At 37.8% G+C, this 25447-nt stretch overlaps 1 protein-coding gene across 1 annotated transcript in view; it reads left to right on the forward strand.

Moving 5' to 3' along the window:
* Positions 1–18052: 18052 nt before the first annotated feature.
* The window catches only part of Ush2a (usherin), a 618626-nt gene continuing 611231 nt past the window's right edge, over positions 18053–25447 (forward strand). The window contains exons 1-2 of the mRNA XM_048356772.1: positions 18053–18537; positions 21898–22063. Of these exons, the coding sequence (XP_048212729.1) occupies positions 18053–18537; positions 21898–22063 (651 nt within the window). The remainder of the gene's footprint in view (positions 18538–21897; positions 22064–25447) is intronic.

Genomic DNA, 25447 nt, shown 5'->3' on the forward strand with positions numbered 1-25447 from the left:
GTTGTGAGGAACAGCTAAATTTAAATCGCAATATAATATTTTCATTTGATATGAAATATTAATGATGATTTTTGAAACTCTATTTTCAGGGAAATTACTGGTCACATCTGTGTCTACAATACATTCGGCTACCTCCTTTATTTTAACTGTCTTCAATTTAGATAAAAATGCATTAAACTTGTATTTATCTCATTTCATGTATTCACGACACTTGAAAGGTTGTTTGGTTACAGTTGGTGCCTGTCAAACACAGCATGTAGTTTGCCAAATGGAGTTGCAATATGTTCTAATACATGTAAATGCTCCTGGTCATATTTTTAAACTTTGTCCATGATGCTACAAATCTCTTTATTGAGTCTTCATTCCTTTTGATGGCAGAATGTGTCGTCAATGTCTAAGTTATAGGTTTTCTCAGTCATTTTGGATTTTAATTTAACTCTGAAATTCTCTTTTTGTACATGAGGAGCCCTTAATTCTCAAAGGTTACATGGTGTCATAGCACCATGGTGAAGATGTCCTTGGGGCCTTCTGCTGACATAGCCATAGTTCTTATGGTCTCTGGTGTATACTTTATGTGTATACTCTTTATGTGTATACTCAGCAGTTCCTTTGTTTCAAATGCAAGGCCCTCTTTTTTTTATTATTTACATGGATTAAGTCTCCATACTGAAAGAATTCCTAAGGGGACAGGAGAAATGTAGAGCAAGTATGTTGTGTGTGTCTGAGCTTCTGGAGATTTGTGGATGTGGAGGAAGAGAGTGTGGCAAGGAGAGCATCTTCTTCTCCAATGAACCTGGCTTTGTTTAGTATCCCCAGGGCTACTGTTCCCTTTCAGCAAAGGATCTTAACTGGGCTCCACTTAAGACCATTCAGCTAGTAGATCACCAAACTTGTTGGGATTCTTTTGCTCCCTTCTAACTCTGTCCTCTCTTAGAAAGAACATCATATGCTCTTTCTGGTGTGCAGTTTAGAGATGGGTAGTGAATAATATAAAATTGGTAGTGTATGAGAGCAGACTCACACAAGACTTCCCTTGGAAATGTGTTTTGACCTGGACCAAGCACATTCATGTGAAAGGCGAAATGATGATGATCTGTTCCAAGGATCCTAGTGGCAGTGGAAGGACATTAAGAGCTCCTGGAATTGGAGGCTTGAGGTAAGTAGAGATTGTGGTGTTGTGATATTCATATGTGCCTTGCTAGCATCATCTTACTCCATCTGTTTAAATCTCCTTCTTTCTTTTCCTCCTAAAGATGAGTATTTGAGAGGTGTGATGTAGTCTGCAGTTCTGCTTCCTTATGCAATGGAAGTCTACTTTGGCCATGTTATACATTATAAGGCATGAGACTCTCTCTCTCTCTTTCTCTCTATTTCAGCTCTAGATTATATTGTAGATTATACTGTTCCCTTCTATTTAAGTTCTTACTCAATTATGTATACCTATTTTTGTCAATTCCAAATCTGCTGAATTATTAGCATTTGAACTATTAACCCAATAATAACATATAATTCAGCTGTCAAAGAGCTAAACAATGTGCCTATATTTCAAATATTTACTGATGTCCACTGTGATGATTATGATCCCATTGGTCTAGGCAGTAGGGATATAGTGTTAAAGAAATCAGATAACAGTATCCATTTTTTAAATGGTGATTTTTGTGTATTAAGAAGATGGTTTATAGGTACTCACAACAGATGGTGGGGAATACTATGAAAGTGGAATCAAGGAGGCTATATTAAAGCCATAATTTTCCAAGTGCTGTGAACATAGATGTGGGTGTCATCTTATGTCCTAGGATTCAAATTAAATTCATAACATCCAATCACAATTCTCTGTGATTAAGAACTTAGAATGAAGTAGATTTACCTGTATTTATAAAATATTACAATAGCTGGGTACTGGTGGCTCATGTGTGTAATCCTAGCGACTCAGGAGAATGAGATCTAAGGATCACAGTTCAATTCCAGCCCTAAGCAGGAAAGTCAGTAAGACTCCCATCAACCACCAGAGAACCAGAAGTGGAGCTATGGCTCAAAGTGGCTCTAGCCCTCAGTTGAAGCCCAACAACAACAACAAAAACATTGCAATAATAGACTAATTACAAAGTTGATGCTTCCAAGGTCATTAAAGAAATAATCCTCAACTACAGAGAGGCCTATGACAAAAATTGTAGTTTTTCTTACCATATAAGGAGATATAACATACATATAAAGAAGTGCACTATATTTTATTTTGACATAAAGCATTGCAGACTAACATATGACACTGATGAGTTTGACAAGAATATTCTAGAATAACATTTAATACATACATTTACAAAAAACTAGTCTGACTACAGCGGAATGTAATGTTAAAAAACAAACCAGGAGGGAAGCGTAAGTCACTTATAATCAACTAAATGGTTTTTGTAGGAAAAGCATGCCAATTCAGCAAACAGAAACATTTAGCAAACAAATAGTTGTATGAAATTTTGTGCTGGCATTTGTACCCATATTTTCAAAAGAGTCACCAGAAATTTGGTTGGCTTTGTACCAGGAAATTAGAAATAAAATTTGTTCTTTGAGAGCTATGGTCCCAAATTGTATTTATTTTATCATAACACTTGTTTCTTTTTGCATCCAATACTGTGTTTGAAACAAAGATTTCCTTTCACCAGAATTGTGCCTATAATGTGCACTTCTATCTCTATGAACAGTGCCTGCCCTATGTCTAGCAAATGAATATGCAATTTGCAGGTTTCTGATTAAAATGAAAGTCTGCACATGTAAATGAATGTCTGGTCACATTTTAAAAAGAAATTTCCAATGCTGACAGAACATCTTCCCCCTTTCTATACAGTCCAACAGCTTGAGTTCTTGTATACCCACTAAGCCTCATGCCATATCTTTTAAACAAAGAATGAACCCTGTGTATGAACAGCCGCCAGGAAGACTTTGGCTCTGTGGCTCTGCAGGAAACAAAATGCCCCAGGAGAGCTTCTTCTCCTCCACTCCTCTGCTGCAGTATCCCAGGCCACTGGTATTGAGTGGTATAGCAATAGAGGCTCATGGGATTTCTATTGGCACTGTAGAGAAGCCCAGTTTTGGATAATAATAGAGCAGCTATGGTGAAGAACATAGAATGTTATCAGTCAGCTTTTACTTTGGCACCTTGGAAAGGGCTGGGTTTGGGAAGATGCTATAGTCTATGGGAAAACCTGGAGACCCTTCTTCTAAGCTCTATGAATAGTAGCCATTGGTAAGAATTAAAGTTCTTTCAAGAATAAGTGGGTTGAGAATAAGACAGCTACTGCTGACATGGTCAAAGAGGTTATTTTGTGTACTTACATCTTAAAGTATAATTAGGTGGTTTCAAAATTTTTCCCTGTGTGGAGTAAATTACATGAAAGCTCACTAGTTTCTTAGAATATGTCAAAGCTGCCCATGTTAGAAAAACACCTGCCTTCTAGCTCTGAAACTAGTCTACAGTCAGATCAGCCTTCCCCCCCTCACTGCCTAACAACAATAATAAGAGTTGAAATGATCAATAGGTGAAAATAGCTTCCTCTCTTAAGCAGAAGAGATGGGAATAAGTTTTATATTGGTTTACAGCAAAATTAGACAATCCATTCAGCAATACACTTTTCTTACTTGTTTTAAGAACTGGAGAATTTTCTTCTATGTATTTAATGTTTGGAGGCAATTGTATGGAGTATGGGAGACTTAAAAAATAAGAAATAATAAATAAAAACCCCACAAGTGATCATCTAGAACTTAGTGCTGACCACATTGTAGTGCTGGTGACATTCATTAATTGAAGGATATCTATCAGAAGAACAAAACCCTCTTGGTAACTCTAAGGAGCATTTACCTCTCTAAAAAAGCTTCTTGGGGAAGAGGACACGTATGTTTGGACTTTCAGCATGGTTAGGAATCCTTATTTAAGAGAAAAACAGACCAAATCTTGATAGTGAGTCTTAACAGTCTAAGGGACATAGGAATGCCAATCTGGAGTACATAAAGGGAACTCTGAGAAGTCTGGTGTGAATGGAACAGAGGCTATAATAAACTATAGGGAGAGCTTGAAGTTGGGGAAGAGGCAAGCAGCACAAAATGGATTGATTTGTATTTTATACTCTATTGCAAGTTGAAGACAAATAGTGCTAGGTCTGTTTTTTCTGTGTGGTTTTTTGTTTGTTTGTTTTTGGTTTCTTTTGTTTAGATAGTCCTGGGGCTTGAACTCAGGACCTGGGCTCTGTCTCAGGGCCTCATTGTGCTTAAGACAAGTAGTGCATGGTTTTCATTGGAGGGTGAAATATTTGTTCAGCAAACTAGTAGGCAGAAGGAAAAATAGACAAGCAAAGTGATTATGACTATTATTTAGTTGTTAGTTGATAGTTTGTCTTTTTGTATAGTCAGGGAAAGGATAATGAAGACAACCCAGTGTGGTAACATCAGATCTATAACTTCACTAAAAAAAGCTTATAGACTATATGACAAATGAAGGTCACAGAGGTCATCGAAGTGACAATGAATTGTCTGCTGATGAGTTTCTAAGGAGAATATTGTTTAAAATGGTACTGAGAGAACCCATAGATACGAATGACTCATTAGACATTAGGGGTAGAGTGTTGATAATAATGAGCTAACTGGCTGTGAAGAGCCACTAACTGGCATAGGGTTTGTAGGGAGATTGATAGTTATATAAGTTATATGTCATAGAATAGCTGGGGAGTTCAGTATATAGGTTTTGGGTCTCCTTCAACTACAGATGACATTTGAGAGAAAATATGGCATGGTTAGAATTCTGCAGATCACATACCCAAAGAAAAGCTCAAAAACATATGGAGAGCCAGGCACTGGTGACTCAAGACTATATTCTTAACTACTTAGGAGGATGAGATCTAAGGACTACAGTTCAAAGCCAGCCCAGGTAAGAAAGACTGTGAAACTCTTATCTCCATTAAGCTACCAAAAAATTCAGAAATGGATCTGTGGCTTAAGTGGTAGAGTGCTAACCTTGAACACAAAAGTTCAGGGACAAGGCCTAGGCCCTGAGTTCAAGCACTAGGATTAGCATACTTGCATGGGTAAGCACACACACACACACACACACACACACACACACACACACACACACACCACAGACATACACACACTGCACTATACTCGCTGAGAGAGAGAACTTCTAAACAACTACCAAGTAGGAGAAATCATGGAGAATGTGTGACTGGCTATTTCTTAGCCATTTCTTGAGATACTTTGAGAAATACCAGGACCTAGGGTTGTTGAATGTAACTTCATGTTTAAGTCTTTGGGATTTTCATTAATCAGACTGGTTGCTAATTTAAGGTGAATATTTAATATGTGATACTTGATATTTTAAGATAACCATGGTACTTTGTGATAATTTTCAAAATGATGCTTCATTATTTGTTTTATTATGCAACAATGATTTTTGTCTGTATTTCCTAACAGGTGACAACTTTGCATCTCATTCTAATTTTCAAAGTAACTTGAGATAAAGTATAAGATTCTTTTCCCAACCAAAGCAGAAGGAAAGGGGGAGAAAGAGAGGTGGTAGACAGGATACATTAGTACATTTCAAGCCATCTTTCTTTGTGGAAAACTATTTCTCATTGGGCATCTATCTACTACTCAGAGGAACTGGGTGAGTCAAACTTAGCCCCCAGTGGGCATTTGAACAGATTCCTGCATTGGATACAATTTAGTACAAATTGGCAGTGTGCGCTGAGAATAGCAAGCCTGCATTTCGTCTGCTCTCCAGTGCATTTGACAGGGCTTTGAGGAGAAATCGCAGCACTTACTGGCACTGAGTCATTAGGCAGCATTTCAAGCAGCACTAGCCCACTGGGTCTTTCAGGATCCAGAATGCCACTGTCGTCCTTTCTAGAAAATCAGGGAAAATAGGGTACAAAAGCAAAATTTATTAATTTTACAAATAATCGCAAACACTAGTAAGGTAAATGAGATCATGGGAACTAATTAAGAAATACAATGCACCTTTTTTCTCTTACTACATAAATTAATGTTCTATAAATTAAGATGGTAACTTATATATAACCCCAATTGTTGCTTATACCATTCATTTAGAATCCTTTCCCAAGACAAATGGTAGCTACTTAGGTTCTACTTAAGGAATTAATTGAATTTTGATGTTGTTTTGGAAATCTAGACTAATGTGCAAATTCATTCAGGGAAACATCCATCTGTTTTTATATATTATTTGCATGCTGAGATAAATAGAAGTATTATTTCTAGTTATCATTGTAAAATCAGAATAAATAGTACTCTGTCCATAAGCTGAGAACTAAAATGTGGAAATTCACAGGGAAAGCAATGGTCCGGTCCATGTACAGCATTATTATTCAGAGTTTGTTTTCCAGGAGACCCTGAGAAAGCCTAGTTTAATTCTATCCCTTAAGACTATAAAAACTGATCATTCTTGGACAAACCCTGTGAGTGTTTTCTTCCCCCTCTCTTTTTCTAAAAAGCATGCCGGCTCTTGACTCAATAGGCAGAAGAACACAAAATAGACAGTGAGAAGTGTATTCATTCACTACCTAATCACTGAATACCGTTGTCTTCTAGGAACTAGAAGAAGTTTTGGAGTTTCTTATTCCCAGTCTACTATGAGGTGAATATGCACTTGCTCTGATATTGAGGCAATTTATTTTTTATGCTAGATAGAATTTTCAAAAGTTAATTTATTTGTTAATGTACTCAGTATATCCTAGATTTGAAGTAACATATACACACATCTTTGCAAGAATAAAAGTAGATAATGTAAGTAGTGAAAAGAAACAGAAAGGTATCAAGACAAGACAATAGTTAATAATACCAAGCATAAAATTGAGCCTGGAAATATCTATTTTGCGGGTCCAGTGTGGTTGCAGTCACTAGAGATGGTCACATAACCAGAAACCAAGGCAAAGCGGAAATTTCACAGGATCATTTACATGATTAAATGCCCAATGAGAAGAGCTCTCCCTCTGTGATGCCATTGGCTGTCACTATTCATTGAACATCTATTTCTCAGTCAATGCTCCTGATCATTGTAAAAGAAAACAACAAGAACAACAAATCAAGTGAAAAGCAAACAAAATCTTGAGAGGGAGAAAAAGGTTAACTCCTTGCACAAGGATCCATGGTTGGCACATGACAGACTCATGATCTCAGGATTATTGGACTTGTGAGTCTGACCTCTGATGACCCATCTCTACTGGCCTGTGCTTTAATGCATCCTGTCTCATGGGACCCATGGTAAACACAGGCCACAGAGTCCCTCTATGGCTTGACGCAAAAATACCATGGAAACAATGGGCAAATGCTGCATAGGTAAGAAGAGGCAGTGAATGTATAGAAACATGAAAATGTGCGTGTTTATAGTCACATGAAATAACTTGTGTGTTCTTAGCAAATGGTTTGGGTTGTTTTCCTTGATTTCAGCAACCACGTTGGCCTAACTTGACATTCTTTCTTTTTTCCTTCCTAAAAATTCCCTAATGATTCTTGGAGATAAAATGTGGGTGATGGGGACAGGTGTACAAATCTCAGGTTAAAACTCTTTGACAGTGCTCAGAAACTGTTTACCCATGTGTGGAAATTTGGTTTCAAATTGTCATATTTCTTTAATCCATAGTCCCAGGAGAAATGTATTATTTGAGAACTATTTTTGAAGGCTAGTAATCAGTAAAATGGTACTTTTATGCTTTGCATAAATGCTCTGCAGTATTATTGAAATATCTTAATTGCTTTTATGAATGTGTTTAATGAGTTCCATTTAAAATGTGATGTTATTTACCTTATGGGATTAAATGATTCACTCCATCCAGACACTTAGCAAACCCAAAGGAACATTGCTTTTTGCCTGCGGTGCAGGGTGAACCAGAAAGCTCTGAGTCCAACTGTTAGTTGCTCTTCTCTGCCTGTGTGAGCTGTGTGCTGTGCCCACAGGAGATGTGAGCCGGGGACTCTCTGTCCAGGAGCCTCTGGTCTGGAATCCAGGCTTAATTGAATAACAGCAGGGATCTTCAGCTGGAAGAGATGAGATGACCAGTCAAGATGGCGACAAGGTCAAGAAACAGCCTCAGAGGAAGCAAGGTTGAAGTCTCAGAGCTGCTGGAAGATGAATTTTAGAGTTAGTGAGCTGCTGAGAAGACACTTGCTTAATTGTAGAATGGGAATCAGGGAAGACCAGGGGACACATCAACTGGGCTAGACCACTGAAAATTAGTGTAACCCAGAGCCAAAGCTCTTAATTTAAAAAAAAAATCTTTGTACTCTCGTTGCTTTTATCCATATAATTTTATAATTCATTCACTGTACTGTATGTAGAGTAATAAAATAATAATAATAATAGCTAATCTAGTGAGCACCTCCTACTGCATGCCAGACATTGTACTAAGCACTCTGAACTGTGTTATCATCTGACCCTCCAGTACTTCTATAAGATATTGTTATTATTTGAATTCTACACATGAAGAAACAGAATCTGGGTGACTCTGCCCAAGGTTATACAGACACTAACTGTGAGGTGTGAAGTTGGAAGAAGAGGTATTGGGAGCATGTTTTCTGTAACATTGTGTTATCAGCTGATTAAGGAGGAAGATGTTGGCTTAAAGGTTTCTGCCTGTGAGACAGAGAGGAGATACTGAGGCTGTTAACCGAGAACAAGGATATAGGCAAACATTGGGGATTTGATGGTGGTTTGGCAGGGAACAGGGAATGCATTGTTATCTCAGAGATGATAACGTTTAAGTTACCTGTGACATCCAGGTAGAGAAACTGAGAAGATAAATTAAAAGACACTCAGCAAAAAGGGCAACAGCTATAAATTGCTGAAGTGGGGTTTCTCATCAGGGTAGAGGTTGGACAACACTTTATGAAAATTTTCTGTGGTACATTATTAAAACACATAAATTCATGAAACTCATTCGATCACTGTTTAATTGAAATATCTTCCAGAAGGCCCTGGGGATTGATATAGGAAACATGTCTGCTGATCCATGCATGTATTCATGAGAACTCTTTGCTTCTGGAAAACACATGGGTTTCTATTCCTTGGTTGATCATTAAGCCTTTTCTGGGAACTTCTAGAAAACAATAGTGATGCACCAGCTCCAGGTGTAAGAGATTCTAAAATCTTTAATGGGATAAGAAGCACAGTTAAGTTTAAAAAATACTCCCAAGTGATTCTAATTTGTAGGCAGAAACTAGTATGGAAAAAGAAACAGTATCTGAGAAAGGTTGAGAAATGACCTGAAGATGAGAATTATCAGAAAGTTTGGCAGGAAAGCTTGAAAAGTTAGCTGGAGAGGTTGATCTGGGATACAAAAGAAGAGTAATGCAAGGGCAAAGCATAGGCATTGAGTGCTGGGGAAATTAGTCACGCATGCCTGTAATTCTAGATACTCCAGAGGCTAAATTCTGAGGATTGCAGTTTGAAGCCACCTGGGAAGAAAAGTTTGTAGGACTTTTATTTCTGATCAACTAAAAAAATAGCTAGAAGTGATGTGGAGGTGGGGCTCAAGTGGTAAAATGCCAGCCTTGAGTGAGAAAGCAAAGCAAGAGAACAAATCTTTCATTTTAAGACTCAGTACTAGTATACACACGCATGCACGCATGCGCGCAGAGCATGTGTTGGAGCCTGAGGTAGAATAATAAAAGGGGAATGAGTAAGGTGGGGAAAATAGAAGTTGTGAATGTTGCCTTGTCATAATATTTCAGAGGGCTGATGATGCAGCTAACCACACTTTTCTTTATGCAGGTGAGTGAATTGCAGTGGTAGCTCAATAATGGTAAGATGTGATCAGAGGGGTTTGAGTGCCCTTATTCTTCATGAATACTGGCAGTAATTGGGGGTGGACTTTTTTTTTTTTTTTTTGCCACCCCTGGGCCTTGGACTCAGGGCCTGAGCACTGTCCCTGGCTTCTTTTTACTCAAGGCTAGCACTCTGCCACTTGAGCCACAGCGCCACTTGTGGCCGTTTTCTATATATGTGGTGCTGGGGAATTGAACCCAGGGCTTCATGTATACGAGGCAAGTGCTCTTGCCACTAGGCCATATCCCCAAACCCGGGAATTTTTTTTTAAATGATAAGGTCTAACCTGGATTTGAGGTGAAGAAATCTGTCCTAAGTTGAAGTCCTTACTCTTACCATTTGTCGTCTGCAGCCTACCAGACATGGCTTGTCCATAATGCTTCACATTTTTCATTTATTGAAACAGAGAAGAACTGTATCCTAGGTGTTGTTAATTATTTTCGTTTTCAGGAAAAATCAAATAATGCACACTGAACACAGATTTCTGGTACTAACAAAGGTTCAGAAAACATAATTTCGAATTCTCCTCCCCTCCCCTCACTTTTGTGCTAATGGAAACACGTGAGAGGCCTTCAAGGGAAAACCTATGAAGTATGGGTTGTTGTCAACCTAGATATGGGATGCAAACCACGCTGTTGTTTTTCTTAACTCAATTTCAGCTCCCAGAAGCATCAGTCCTCCCTCCTCACCCCCATCCCCTCATGTGCCTAGTAAGAAAACAAAGAGTAGGGAAGCCTCTCCCTTATAAGAGAGCCCACACTTGCTCTCTTTGGCTCTGATTGAAGCATGTTGTTGAAATATCTCTTTGTCTCTGTTTCAGTACAATGGTTTGGGACATGGGAAGCAGGCAATTGCTTCTGAGACATTGCACAACATGCACAGGATCTCTTTTTATTCCTACTCAAACACACTCATCAGCTTTTCCTTTTTACTGTTCTGTGGTCTCTTCCCAAGGCATAAGGCATAGAATTGTTCTCTTGAATTCTATAACATGATCTTAAGAAAGCAAGAACAGTGGACTCATTTCTTCTTTCTATCTTCTGCTTTCCAAGCTATCATTGTTTCCCTCCATCTATTCTTCTAATCAAATCCAAAACAACCTAGGTTGAAAGATTGGAGAAGGATCAACAGAGTCCAACCCTTTATTCTTCTCAGTGTCCTGCCCATACACATTTGAGAATTATGCTGGAAAAAAAACTAGACCAATTGGAATTGTCATTTGGGAGCTCTGTGGTAATTGACAGCTAGTATTTCAGTAAGAAAATGACAGAGAGAATGACTTAGTCTGATTATCTAGCGGCTTATTTTTCTTAGTTTCTTTATAGGCTTTAGGACTTATGTATCCTGTTGAATAGCATGTAAACCTTTAAAAGAGACTGGGAACTGTGGCTGAAGCAACAGTGTGATAGAAATGCTCATTGCTTTAAAAATTCTTCATTTACCTTAGAGTTTGTTTTTCTTTTGAGTTCTAAAAGTAGGAAGAGGAAAAAAAATCTGAGCCGCTCTGTTCTACCATGCCCTTCCTACCTTGACTGAACTCTGAAACTATGAGCTCAAATAACCCTTTCCTCTTCTAAGTTGTTTCTCTTCTGTGGTTTTTAGAGCCATGAGAGTCTGAGTAACAGTGGTGATGGCCAGAGTTTGGAGGGAAGGATAGCTCTATGCAGGTGTGAAGTTTTAGTCTAGACAGACAAAAGGCTCTGCACATACAGATGGTGGTGGTTACACAGCACAGTAAATAGACTTAGTTCAATGTGCATTGCACTGTGCAATAAAATAATTTAAATAATAACTATTATGTGACATAGTTTTTAGCACAATAAAACCTAACATGTATACTTTTCCTTTAAAAGTAAAATGTACATAATAGGATACTAGGTAGCTCACACCTAAAATCCTAGCTACTCAGGAGTATCTAAAGATCATGGTTTGAAGCCAGGCCAGGCATGAAAGTCCATGAGACTCTTACCTCCAATAAAATACTCAGAAAAAGCTGGAAAGTACCACTGTGGCTCAAACAACAGCATGCTAGCCTTGAGCACAGAGAGGCTCAAGGACGGCACGCAGGCCCTGAGTTTAAGCCCCAGGACCACCACAACCATAAAAAAAAAAAAAAGTTTTGCACTTAGCCTGATTCCAAAATTGTTATTTCCTTACTCCAGCATCTTCGGCTTCTCATATGTCCTTGCTGCTTGCCAGTCTTCTACACTCTGTTGTATTCTAAATTGGTGTTTTCAGGAAATCTCAAAACTGCTGAGTCTTCTTGTAGTGCTTTGTTTGTTATACCTTTCTAAAGCTCAAAGAGTAGTATAGAGTATAACTGAAAGCATGGCTCTGGCACCCTTGCTGTCAGCTGCATTATAGATTCGGCCTTGTCACCCACTAATTTAACACATCGTGATGAGTAACAGGTTATGTGCTGGTGTGTGACCAAGGATGATAGGAACCTGCACAGCAGTCCTCTTGCAATGGCTAAGGATCTCAGGAATCCCATGGTTATTCTATAAATGATTCTCCCTGGAAATCTATTTTCTTCCCACTCAACATTTCTTTGCCTGTACTTCTTGCTCCTTTCAAACTGCCCCCCGCCCCACTTTCGATAGGCTGGTTACAAACTCCGTTCTAGTTCTCTTTCCACTCAGGTATTCTACAATTGCCTACAAAGAGCTCCTTTTCTGGGGTCCTCAGGCCTTGTCAAGTTAGATTCCTCTCTGTTACATTCTCTCTGCTGGCAACAATTCAAACAGAGAGTATTTATCCAAGTAGAAAGAGTTTTACAGCCCCTGTAGTGGTACTTGAAGTTAAAATTATAGTTGATTCATTTGCCCCTACATAAAGTGGTTCCCTTATCACCAATAATTCCATTCTTACTCAGTAATCATTCAACTCTGCTTTTCTCCTCGTTATTTTCCATCTTCCTGGATTTCATCTTGGCTTCTCTTTTTGAATATGTTCTATTAAGCCTACTCTAGAACAACAGAATTGGAAGCATCTGAGTATACGACAGTTGGAAGGATTGTTTCTGTGGATATTAATGAAACTAAGGCTTCCTAGTTCTTTATAAAATAAAATCTGTTGATTTTTTTTAAAAGCAAAAAGGATTTAAGTAATTTTTACACTTTTCTTAGGATTACTACTCATTTGTCATAGTGGACACTAGGCAGTTATTACCTACACAATTTTTAAGAAATACATTGAAAATATGAGAAAGTGTCTAATAGAACCAGATGCCCCCCGCCCACTTTTTTTTTTTGCCAGTCCTGCAGCTTGAGCTCAGGGCCTCTGTGTTGTCCCCAAGCATTTTTGTGCTCAAAGCTGGCACTCTACCACTTAAGCCAGAGGAACATTTTTGGCTTTTTAAGTAGTGTACTGGAGATAAGAGTCTCATGAGGACTTTCCTTGCCTGTGCTGGCTTTGAATCATGATCCTCAGATCTCAGCCTCCTGAGTAGCTAGGATTATAGGTGTGGACCACCGGCACCTGGCTCAGATGGGTCCTTTTAAAGAGCAATCTGTCATACAAAAATTAAGATTGTTTAGAGTCTTGTCTTAATTCCTTAAATATTATATGTTGGACTTCAATAAATTATTTTCTACCCAAGTCTCAGCCCTCTCATAACAATAATAAAGCTAATTATTGCGTGAGGTTTTGACAATAAATATTGGTGAGAATGCATTTTAAACATGAAGCTTGATATACTAGTTGAATGAACATTACTGTGAGCACGGTTGTTCGTTTAAAGAGATTGCTCTCATACTTTAAAAGGTTGTGTCCATTCTTCTTTCATTCTGTTCATGTATACTTTGATTCTATAAAGCATAAGCTGTCATGTGTGTGGAATGAGATAGACAGCAAGCTGGTCTGCTCATCAGGATGTGAGTTTTAGGTGGAACACTAACAATAGGCCATGCCCAGTTAACTCTCACGCCTTCACGTGTAACCTGTATCTGGGTAAGATAAAGTACTTCTCAAGATTGTTTTAGTTATATTCACAACAATAGTGGTTGTGTAGGTTTTAGAATTTGGTCTAAGAGTATATCTTGGTTAACTTTTATACTATCAATCAAATTGCTAATTCTTCATTGTCTTCTCTTAGAGATGCATGTCTTTTGAAACTAAAGGTCATATTACAGACTGAGAATTTTTAAATGTCTGTGCATAGAAGTTTTTTTAGTTTTGAATTTTCTTTCATATTTGAGAGTATTTGTGCATGTGCATAATCAGCCCCATCTTAAGGAAAAGACTCAAGTCCAAAAGCAGAATTCTAGTTTTTTGACTTGTTACCATATACAGATCCAGGATAATTTTCTACAATACTTTTAATATTTTTGGGGTGCAAATATCACACAGGTTCAGTGGGGGAAATTTCACTTGTAATGTCGGTTAAAGTTGCAAGGTTTCAAATTCAATAGCATTTCGGACTTAAAAGCACTGTAATTTTTTTTTGGTGGGGGGCCATAGGACTGGGGCTTGAACACTGAGCCTTGCATTTTCTGAAGCTTATACTCAAATGACTTCAAATAATCCTCCAGCTCAGCATTTGCTGGTCAATTGGAGATAAAGTCTCAAACACTTTTCTTTCCAGCCTGGCTTCTCACTGTGATCTTTAAGCCTCAGCCTCCTGACTAGCTATTATAGATATAAGCCACCTACATCTGGCTTGAATTTTGGATTTTGAATTAGAAATGCTCAATTTATAGCAGACCATGTAATTAAATCACATGAGGAAAGAGTTAAAGAAAGCTTTATAAAAATTTACACATATAGCATAGGCCATATGAATTCCCTAAAAATAACCTAAAACACACACACACACACACACACACACACACACACACACACACACAACTTCCCAAAGAATCAACAACCCAAATAAAAAGTGGACAGAAGAGCTAAACAAACATTTCTCAGAAGAAGTACATGCGGCCAATAAATGCATAACAAAACACTCAGCATCCCTCTTCATAAAAACATTGCAACTCAAAATAACACTGAGATTCTCTCTCACTCTATTCAGAATGACTATCGTCAAGAATATGAATAACAGCAAATGGTGGCAAGGATGAAGGGTCAGAAGGCACCCCTACACAATTGTTGATGGGAGTGAAAATTAGTGCAATGTAAAAATCAGTATGAAGGGTCTTCAAAAATACTAAACAGAAGTGATACCATTCCTGGCCATTGATCTGAAAGGCTCCTTAACACCTCTGTTTATTGAAGCACACACAGTTCACAATGGCCAAGTTATGCAAAAATTCCAAATGCTCAGACTAATAGATCAAAACTTGTGATTTTACACACACAATGAAATTTTAGGCAGTAACTATGGCTTTGATTCTTGTATTTCACTCTAAATATAACACCCATTCATTCTTTGTTTCACTGTCTGTTATTCAACTAGATGCAGCTTCTAAGCCTAGAGCACTCCTCTGGAACCTTGATATTTTGTCTTTTTTTTTTTTCTGCAACATAATGGGACATACTCAACTATTCCCCCGGGTTTCAGACAATCACATGCCTTCTCATTTAGTCAGAGGGGCAGCGTCTTTCTAGTAGCATAGCTCTTTGTAGAAACCTGGTCCTTAATTATTGTCAATTGCCTGTTTGGCTTGAACACACACTGTGCTCTGCTTGCCTTCTGTCCTCCTGCATATGTGTCATTTTCATTTGAAGACCAGCACCCACCTACCTGTCCTGCTCACCAGCCCTCCACATGCTTGATGCTACCTATCCCACACTGCTTTACAGCTGCTCCTTTCCCGTCAGGTGCAGACCTAGAAAGCCACTCCGGAATTCACCTGCCAGCCTCAGTCTGGGCCCTTGCCCAGACAGAAGACAAAGAATGGACAGGAATGAGATGGGCTGCCACATGCTATCTGAAGGATCAGGTTCTCCTTGTGTCCCAGGCCACTGTGCAATCACAATGTAAAGCCTTAGACAAAGACAATTGTGGATCATCTGAGAACTTGCAAAATTTAGGAAGTATAAAAACATGTGTTCAACATTTTTGAGCAATATAATAGGATAAGAATTGACCTGGGCATTGACTAAAAGTCCACACTCCCCAGAATTACTAACAGTATGTAGCTAGTGCTTTGCAAAACTTCAGTGACATCTGAAAATCTGATAAACTGTGCATTAAAGGATTGAGTTGTATTTTCTGCATATTTCTATTGAACATAGAATATCTTATTACAAACTCACTCTACTCATGTTGTTGGGCAGCTCATTGTTCTATCCCTTATCTATAAAAACATTCAACTTTCAAATATTATTCCACCCCCCACCACCACTTACTTACATGAAGCCTCTTGATTCATTCAGCCTTGGTGTAATTTACTTTTGTCTAGTGATAGATAAATATTAGGCTAGGTGGTAATATAGGCTTTACCGATTATCAATTGTGTGACTTCAGTCTCCCGATTATCTTCATGTGTATATTGAGATTAATAGTTTCTCTGTCCAGTGTTTAGAGTTGTGATAAAGATCAAATGAGGTAATTTATAAAAGCTAGGGATGGTGTGGTATGATTGTAATCTCAGCCACTCTGAAGTTGGAAGTAAGAAGATTATAATTCCTTTTAAGGCATCAATATAAAGGATAGAATCTTGACTTCTATTTCTCCCAAAGAGCACTGGACATTACTCGCTGGGTTGCTGTCTAATGGTGGCTGAATAAAGAATTTTTATTAAAGAATTGACTAGACTGAGATGCCTGAAAGCAGTGAGAGGAGGCGTTGGGGAAAGGGATTATGGGATAAGGTGTACTGCTACTTTAAAATTATGCATGCATGAGCCCATCCCAGTCTCTCCCACTGTCTGAGGTCCTAGCAGACAGCCTGGAGTGCTCAGTTCCAAGCCGGCCACCACACAGACAGACAGCCCCGAGTTAGCAGGTAACCAAGTGTTTGCTGTGTAGAATACTTTACCTGGGCATCCAACTCTTCCAGAATGCCCATTGCTGTAGCCTGTTTGCTAAGAGTTACTGGAGGTTACAACAGTTGTTGCCAGGCAACAAGGGATAGAGGTTCTCTTGAAGAGGACATTTGTCACACTGAGGGGACTGGATGAAATGTAATAAAGAAATGGTAACTCAGCTTATTTATCAGTACAATTACTTACACGGTATTAGGAGTCCATATTTAACATACAAATACGTAGTGGAATGAGTAAATGTTAATACAAATGTTTACTAAATATTAAGGCGTAGGAGAGGCAGATGGTGTTGGGTTTCTAATCAGCTTTGCTGTGAGCTTAAAGTTGCTGCACAGGCTGGAATAAGGGGAGAGGCCCAAAGTGCTTTGCCAGCTTTATTTTGGGCATCTGCAAGTTAGCTCTGAGTTACAACATACAGTGCATGTGGAAAGAAAATCTGTATGATTTTTCACCTTGTTAAGTAGAGTACATAATGTTAATACTCTAGAGTCACAATCTTAAGTTGCTCTATGGTGAATACATTATTCATCACTACCCATAAATAAGGAAATAAATTGTCTTATGGACTCTTTGTATGTGCATGTGTGTAAAAGCATGTCTCCCAGTACTGGTCACTGAACTCAAAGCCTGGAAGCTGTCCCTAGCTTTTTTACTCAAGGCTAGCACTCTTGTGAGTTGAGCTGCAGCTCCTCTTCCAGCATTTTGGTATTTAACTAGAGGTCAGAGTCTCCTGGTCTTTCCTGCTTGATCTGGCTTTGAACACTGATTCTCAGCCTTTTGAGTTGCTAGAATTCAAGTGTAAGCTACTAGCACCCTGGCTCCTTTGGACTTTTGTGCTTGAATTGTCCAATGAAATCCAAGTACCAAAATAATGAGCATTTTACTCTAAGAAAAAGATTTGGAAATAGGTTTTGGAAAGCTTGGGTGGTTTTGGGGTGTGTGTGTGTGTGTGTGTGTGTGTGTGTGTGTGTGTGTGTGTGTGTGTGTGTGTGTGTGTTGCGGGATGGGGTGGGGATAGGATTCAAAGTCCTTAGGCTTAGAACAAACTTATCTCCGATTTCCCTTGATATATCCTGTCTTTGATTCCTAGGCACCATCATCTCCTCATGTATTATTCCTTGCTAAAAACATCTTTGGAATCACTTCCCTGTGAAAACGACTCTGCAACTTCCCCAAGATGGAATATCTCAATGTTACTTAAAGTGCCCTGCTTTGAAGTCTCACTAGCCAGTGGAGAGGGCTTGATCATTAATTCAGAGAGGATTTTTCAGGAGAAGAATGATTTTTTGTAAATATGAATTGCCTGGTTCTCCTATTGGGCTCCCGTTCCTTGTTTCAGGTCATTGAAACATTGATCTTGGCCTATTTTGCTTCAGTATCTTTGACTTCCTCCAGGGGTCTTTTCCCAAGGCTGGTGAACGTGGGAGCTTTCAAGAATGTTTCAATTGTGCCAACCCACGCAGTGTGTGGACTCACAGGCCGAAGCCCGTTTTGTTATAGCTCTGAGCCTGCTCCTAGTACCCAGCCCTGTGCCCAGAGATTTTGTATTCAGGATTGTCCCTATCGATCTTCCTCCCCCACCTACACCGCCCTGTTCTCAGCAGGCCTGGGGAACTGCACCCTGGCGGACTGGGTTGACCTGCATCCCGGCTCTAAGAGCAAAGCTACCAGTTTTATTTTTGGAAATCATGAGAATTGCTTTTCCTCTTTTCCTTCTCCGAAGCTGGAAGCGGCTTTGACTTTGGTTGTGTGGTTGAAGCCTGAGGAAGAAGGCCTAATGTAAGTAGTTGTGTGTGCTTTCAGTTTTCCTGGGTCCCTGCACCATCAGCAAACACTACAGAATATGTACCATTGAAAAATAAATATGATATTCTTCTTTCCTGTTCCAGCTTTGCAGTTTAAATACATATATTTCCTCAAATGTTTTCTCTTTCCTACAGATGAACTGGACCATGAAAAAGAATGTGATAAAACAATTTCATTGCAGGCAGACATATTTACACCTGAGTCATTTGTTTCTGAGAGGGCAAATTGCACCTTTGGCTCCAGATCCTTTGGAGACTCAATGAGGTTCTTATCTTAGCTTTTTAAGGCCTAGGTGTTAGAAATAAAAATCATTGATATTTTCAAATTCTTAGTTGAGGTTTACACAAAAATAAAGAGAAGTAACTCTAGAATATATAAAAATTTTTATTAGGTAGATATCTCTGAGGACATAGAAGTGTGTTTTAATCATTCATCTTTTCCTACTGGCAGATGTTTGCTTGACTTAATGGAAGGTCTCTAATACTATGAATTCAATAGATGAGTAACAAACACTTCATCAAGGAAAGGGCATAGCTTTTGGCCTTTTATTTTGTGTTGTTTGTCTCTTCAGATAAGTTGGAAACTGGATAAGTAAGGATGAGAGATCCTCAGAATGGTTCTGCTCTTCATCCCACCAGGAATGCTTTCAAAATGAGTTAGGAAGAAGGCATGCTCATCACCATTTTTTGTTAATCTATTTGGTCATTCATTTTTTTTTTATCCCATAATCATTTTCTCCACTGATAAATACTGCAGGACCAATCTAGAGCTTTTAATAAGTAGGGTGGTTTTGTCGCATTTTTAAGTTTATCTTTTGTCTCCCTGTAAGGCTCTCAGCCCTTCTTGTGATGTTTTCTTTGTATAGTAGTTTGGCTGAATACCGAAATGAACCAGAAAAATCTTCGCATCTCAGAAGGAAATATGACTTAAATGTCTTTATTGGTTACTTTCAATTTGCCAAGTGAAGACTATGCTTACTTGTTTTAAATTTGGGGCACAAAGAATCACAGACTATTATTATCTTGATGTCTGTAGGTGCCCTAAAAGAAAACTTTGTTTTTTCTCACTTTGGAAACTCCAGTAACTTCAAGCTATTATGTTTATGTTACTAGCATCCGAAGAGTCTTAAAACATGGTCTCTTGAGAAAAAGAGGGAGGATTAATTTTTTTTCCCAACCTTACAGGGACATCTCTGTACCAAATTCATGTCCTGTTGGCATTGTCTCATATAAATAAGACAGAGGGTATTTATAGAGGTTGTAGCACATGGTTTATGTATTTGAGAGTTTCTTGTTTATAGCAAGGTCATTTTCATCCTCAAAACTGAAACACCTATGGGAATTGGGAGAATTTCGGGGTGTTTGCACTAGATAAGTAAAACAAACAAAAACATGGATTATCCAATTATTGTTTATTCAGGAGCAGAATAAATCCAGTTCCTAAATATTTTGCTACCTGTCTTCCTCTCACGTTTATTATCTACCACAGCTCGTATGTTTACAAGCAAACAAAATAGCAAGGAAGATAATCAATAACATATTAAGAAATGCATTTTCAGTAAGCTTGGGGAAATAAGTCAGCATTTGGTAAATACATTCCTGAGTAATAATCGAATTCTCACTTGTAGATTTAAGCTCAAGAAAAATGAACCAGAGGCATTTGCAGGTTGTTTAAGTCTTACAGGGAGGGGATGTAGGGAAATACTTTCTAATAAATTACAAATGTCCACCTAATAAAGAATTAAAATAGTTGCAGTAGAATTTATACAAAAATACTTTTAGGTCAACTGGAATTATTTGCCTAAATTAAAAATGTGCTTGTTCCCATGTCTGCCAACTGTATGTAAAAAGAATAGTAATTTAGTTTCAGTAAAAAAGTGACTATTAAAGTTCTCCAGTGTTATTTTGACTTCTCAATTCAGGGAAAAAATAGGGTGTAAATGCAAAGAAATGATTTGTGAAAGGTGTACCCTTTAAGGAAACTTACAAAGCATATGTTGCAGTAAGTTTTGGTTGGCCAGATATTTACCTTTGCTCTGTGGTTGCTTCCTACTGAATTTGATCACTTTGAGAGGTCTTCTGTATACTAAGCATATTTTAATCCCAAGAATATTAATGATCTCATGGAGAGGACTCATGTATCTTCTAACTTAGATAGAAATCTGGTGGGTGAGTACAATGGGTTCCTCTTAACTAGTCTTGAGCAATAGTGAAGGTCTCAGGATCAGCGCACATCTGTAGAGATAGGTGTACAGAGTAGAAGGAAATCAGGTGAAGATAGTCTCAGGGTTGGAAAGGCATTCTACCATAAGAAATACAAAAGTAAACTTTTATGTAAAGAATTTGAGCCCTATGTGGCAGTACATGCCTTACTTCAGTATTTGGGAGGTTGTGGTTTGGAGGGTGGCAAGTTTGGGGTTATTCCAGGCTATGTAGCAAGAACTTGTCTCAAAAATAAACCAAAGTGACAATGGATCTAACAAAAGACCTAGATATTTGTTCAAAACTCTTTTCTGGTAAAAGAGAATTTATCAGAAAAGAATTTCTCATTATGCATTCTTACACATTCATAAATGACCTTTCACCTGAGGCGAGTAGCGTGAACCCTGTGCTTCCGATGGGCTGTGTGGTCATGGAGATACAGCCAGTCACCTGACAGATGTTGCTTTTAGACAGTTGATAATGAGACAAGTGGAGCCTGTAGCTGTCAGTCCTTCATTTCATCAAGGGAATTAAGTAGAGCGATTCTGAGCAGGGCTGAGAATTTAAAGCCTATGGACACTAAATTCTCTTTACATTAAAAAAAAGAATGAAGGAAGGAAGGAAGGAAGGAAGGAAGGAAGGAAGGAAGGATGGAAGGAAGGGAAGGAAGGGAAGGGAAGGGAAGGGAAGGGAAGAAAGAAAGAAAGAAAGAAAGAAAGAAAGAAAGAAAGAAAGAAAGAAAGAAAGAAAGAAAGAAAGATGTACATGGGTGACTCAGTGCCCAAGCAGGATGTAATGGGTTCTACCACTTCCTCTAAAGGAAATAGCAGAGGAACTAATGAGCCAGTAGGCTAAATGTTAGTTTTGCAGAATGATTCAACCACTTTACTTTCTGTTATGAATCTCTAATGATGGGTATTGAGGCTCAGGGGAGTACAGTGTAAATAAAAATTCTATTTTTATTGAAATAAAATGATGTCTTAGTAGGAAGGAAGCTGGCTTTGAATCTAATGATCTTCAGGAAAATATTCTTAGGATAGCAGTTTGAGTGGAGTTTGGGGGTCACTGTAGCACAGCACAATGCTTTCGTGTCAATGCTGACCCTTTCTCTTTTTTCTGGTTGCTTCCTAAGGTGCGTGATAGAAAAGTCGGCAAAGGGGCAGATAGTGTTCAAACTTACAATATCTGAGAAAGAGACCATGTTTTATTACCGCACAGTAAATGGTTTGCAGCCTCCAATAAAAGTAATGACACTGGGGAGAATTCTTGTGAAGAAATGGATTCATGTTAGTGTGCAGGTGAGTAATATAAAAAATATTTAACATTTGGTTAGACATGAGGATCTGTCTTCCTTTGCCTTCTCTAAGTGGCCACACAGTCTGTAGCAATTTCTTTTAGATTGAGGTGTATATAAATGACAATCGAAGAAGACAAATATATCAAGGATTTAATGTTTATTTCTTGATATACTAGAAGGTTCCCCCCAAATTATCATAAAATCTGCTCTAGAAAGTTAAGTACAGGGTTGTAATATGTTCTGTAAATTTTTGTTTCATGGATTTATTGTATTTTATTTTGTTTAAAAAACATGTAAGACCTCTTTTGGTGTTAAGTACTGATTCCACGAGTTATGGCCATATTAAAACCCTTGCTTGTTTTTGCAACTGTCTTTGTTGGGTAACGGCTGATGATGGGAATAAAATTTGGCTGTTGCTTGAAAATGTTAACCTTAGAACTAATGAACTTTACACTTGAGGCACTCGAAAGGTGTTATATTATTATTTTTCTTGTCAACCACAGTTTGTATGATTCTTAGAAACTGTGAAAGGCTGAGAAAGCTGTGAGATGTCTGGTATTTCCTGCCTCTGGAATAGAAGCACACTCTATCCTTCGGTTTATTCAGAGCAGTAGAATGGCTCCATCTTACCAAGAGGCAACTTTGCTTTTACAATACGGGGTGCTATGTACCTCAGTTTCCAGTGCTCACTAGAATCAGTGCAAGCCCAGTTTCCATGAGAACGTGTTTATATGCCTTGTTCATTTTATAAAAATTCTCTCTGGTGTGTATGTATATTTGTATATATACTCATACATATAAAATTTACTCCTGCTTATGTAGATGTGTATATATATATACATATATACATAGACAGATATATGTATATATACATCTCTATCTCTATACATCTACCTATGTATCTATTTCTATCATCTACCTTTATCTCTATCATCTGATCCTATCTTTTTTCTCAGATGTACTTGACAATTGTCATTTGGGTTAAAATTATTTCAAAACAAATATTATTTTTGACAATTTGTGTATGTTGATCCTGAAGCTTGAACTCAGGGCTTGGGTGCTGCCTCTGAGTTTTTTTGCTCAAGGTTAACATTCTACTGGAGCCACAGTTCCATTTCTGGCCTTTTGATGATTAATTGGAAATAAGGGTCTCATGGACTTTCCTGCTGACTTTGAACTGCCATCCTCAGATCTCAGTCTCCTTAGTAGCTAGGATAACAGATATAAGCCACTGCCACTTGGTTTGACAATTTTAATATATTTTGTTTGTATCTTTGTCTTGGCTGATTGGTGATGAAGTTCTGCCTTGTATTGCCTCAGAAGTATGTTAAAAGCCTTAGAAAGAGAATATAAAATATAAATGCAGACAGGTAATCCTGATTGCTTTTGAGAAGCTATTGACAAAATACTATGCAATCCGCATGATATGTCATACTGACTGAGTTCTTAGTATTTGAGTTGAGTAAATGTTGGTGGCACAGTGTTTTCAAACAGCTAGGCTGAGAGGACAAAGAAGAGGAAGACTGGGTTTTGATGGGGAGTAAGCGGAATCTGCACTAATCTAGCCATTTTCCCACAATTAGTTCTATCAACCTGTGAACATAGGAGGTCTTTCCTTTGTCTAGTGTCTTCAATTTCATTTTTCAGTATTTTATTTTTATTCACTGTGGAAATCATTCACTTCTTTAGCTAAGTTCTAATCCTGTTTGCTTTCTGATTTGTTTTTCAGTGGTTGTTAGTGATGTATTAAAAAAAAAAGAAGAAACTACTGATACTGTTATATTGATTTTGCATACTAGTGCTTTACTTAATTTTTCAATGAGATCTACTAGTACTTTGCTTAACTTTTTAAATGAGATTTTAAAGTCTTCTGAGGGAGTCCTTGGGTCTCCCTTGAATAAGATCTGATCTTGAATAAGATCAGATCTGTAAATGTGGATAATTTTTATGTCTTCCTTCTCTATTGTATTACTTTTCCTGCCTTAATGCTCTGGCTAAAATTTCAATCACTGTATTCAATAAGATGAATGAAAGTTAGCATATGTGTCTCTATTCTGATTATAAAGGTATTGCTTTTGAGATATTTTTTCATTAAATAAAATGTTGGCTACATATGACAAAGTTATATATAGCTTTTTATGTTGAAGTATCATCCTTTTATAACTGGTTGTTTCAAGACTTTTCTCATCAAAGGACATTGAACTTTATCACATGCTTTGTCTGCATCTCTGGGGAAAATCATGTGATTTAAAAGAAAAAAAAACTGAACCTACAGTACAGATTTAACTGAATCTCCATAAAAAATCCAATGAACTTTTTTCCCAGAATTAGAAAAAACAATCCTAGAATGTATGTGAAATTACAAAAGACTCTCAATAGACAAATAAATCTTCTACAAAAAGAGCAATGCTGGAGGTATTATCTTAATAGCCAATTTCAAATTATACTGCATAGCTATAGTCACAAAAGTATCATAGTTTGAGATAAAACATCTGTGTAGAGAAATGGAATATAATATCCAGAAACCCACACAACTAAAGCCATCTGATTTTTTTTAAACAAAGGTATTCAAACAAACACTGGAGAAAAGCCTTTTTAATAAATAGCTGGATAACCTGTGTCCATTACCATATCATACTGACTAAAATCAACTATTGATAATTTTCTTCCTAGATTGGTTTCAAACTACAAACTTCCTTTTGGTATCTGCTTTTCAAGTGACTAGAATTACAGTGTGAGCAGCCCATTTAGTCTGGTCTCTCTTTTAAAACTGTATATTCATTTAAAAAGTACCAGAGGAAGTAGCATATAGATGAGGTACAATTAACACTGTGTTAAGTTTTGCAGGATTCCTTAGGTATTAAATGATAGCCAGCTGCAAAAGTTAGAGGTCAAGTGTTTCTTTCTGCTCTCACTGTTTGTATTAGCATAAAATGTTTTTGAGAGATTTGGGAACCAGAATTTAGACAAGTATAGTTAATATCTCTTTTAATGTGTAAATGGGGGAAAATGTAATATGGAACCTATCATATTGTTGCCATATGCTGTCATGTGTCCAAATTCTGATAAGGGATTTAGAGAGTTCTGTCTTGCTAGGCAGAAGATGGAAGTCATAACTGATACACTGGTTTATTTGGGTTTCAAATTATGACTATATTGATTATGTATACATATTTCTATTCATCTTCTACTTCAAGGTGCTACATGTGTGAGTATGTGTGTGTGTTGTGTATGTGTGTCTGCGTGTGTGTGTGTGTGTGTGTGGTTTAAAAGGAAACATATGCCTCTACTCATGGAATGACTCAAAAATAAGAATTTATCATATAGTGGCCTGGTGGCATAAAATTAATTACCAGTTTGTCCTTATACTTTTTGTTTAGATAGT

This window comes from Perognathus longimembris, chromosome 11 (assembly GCF_023159225.1).
Source record: "Perognathus longimembris pacificus isolate PPM17 chromosome 11, ASM2315922v1, whole genome shotgun sequence".
NCBI lineage: Eukaryota > Metazoa > Chordata > Mammalia > Rodentia > Heteromyidae > Perognathus > Perognathus longimembris.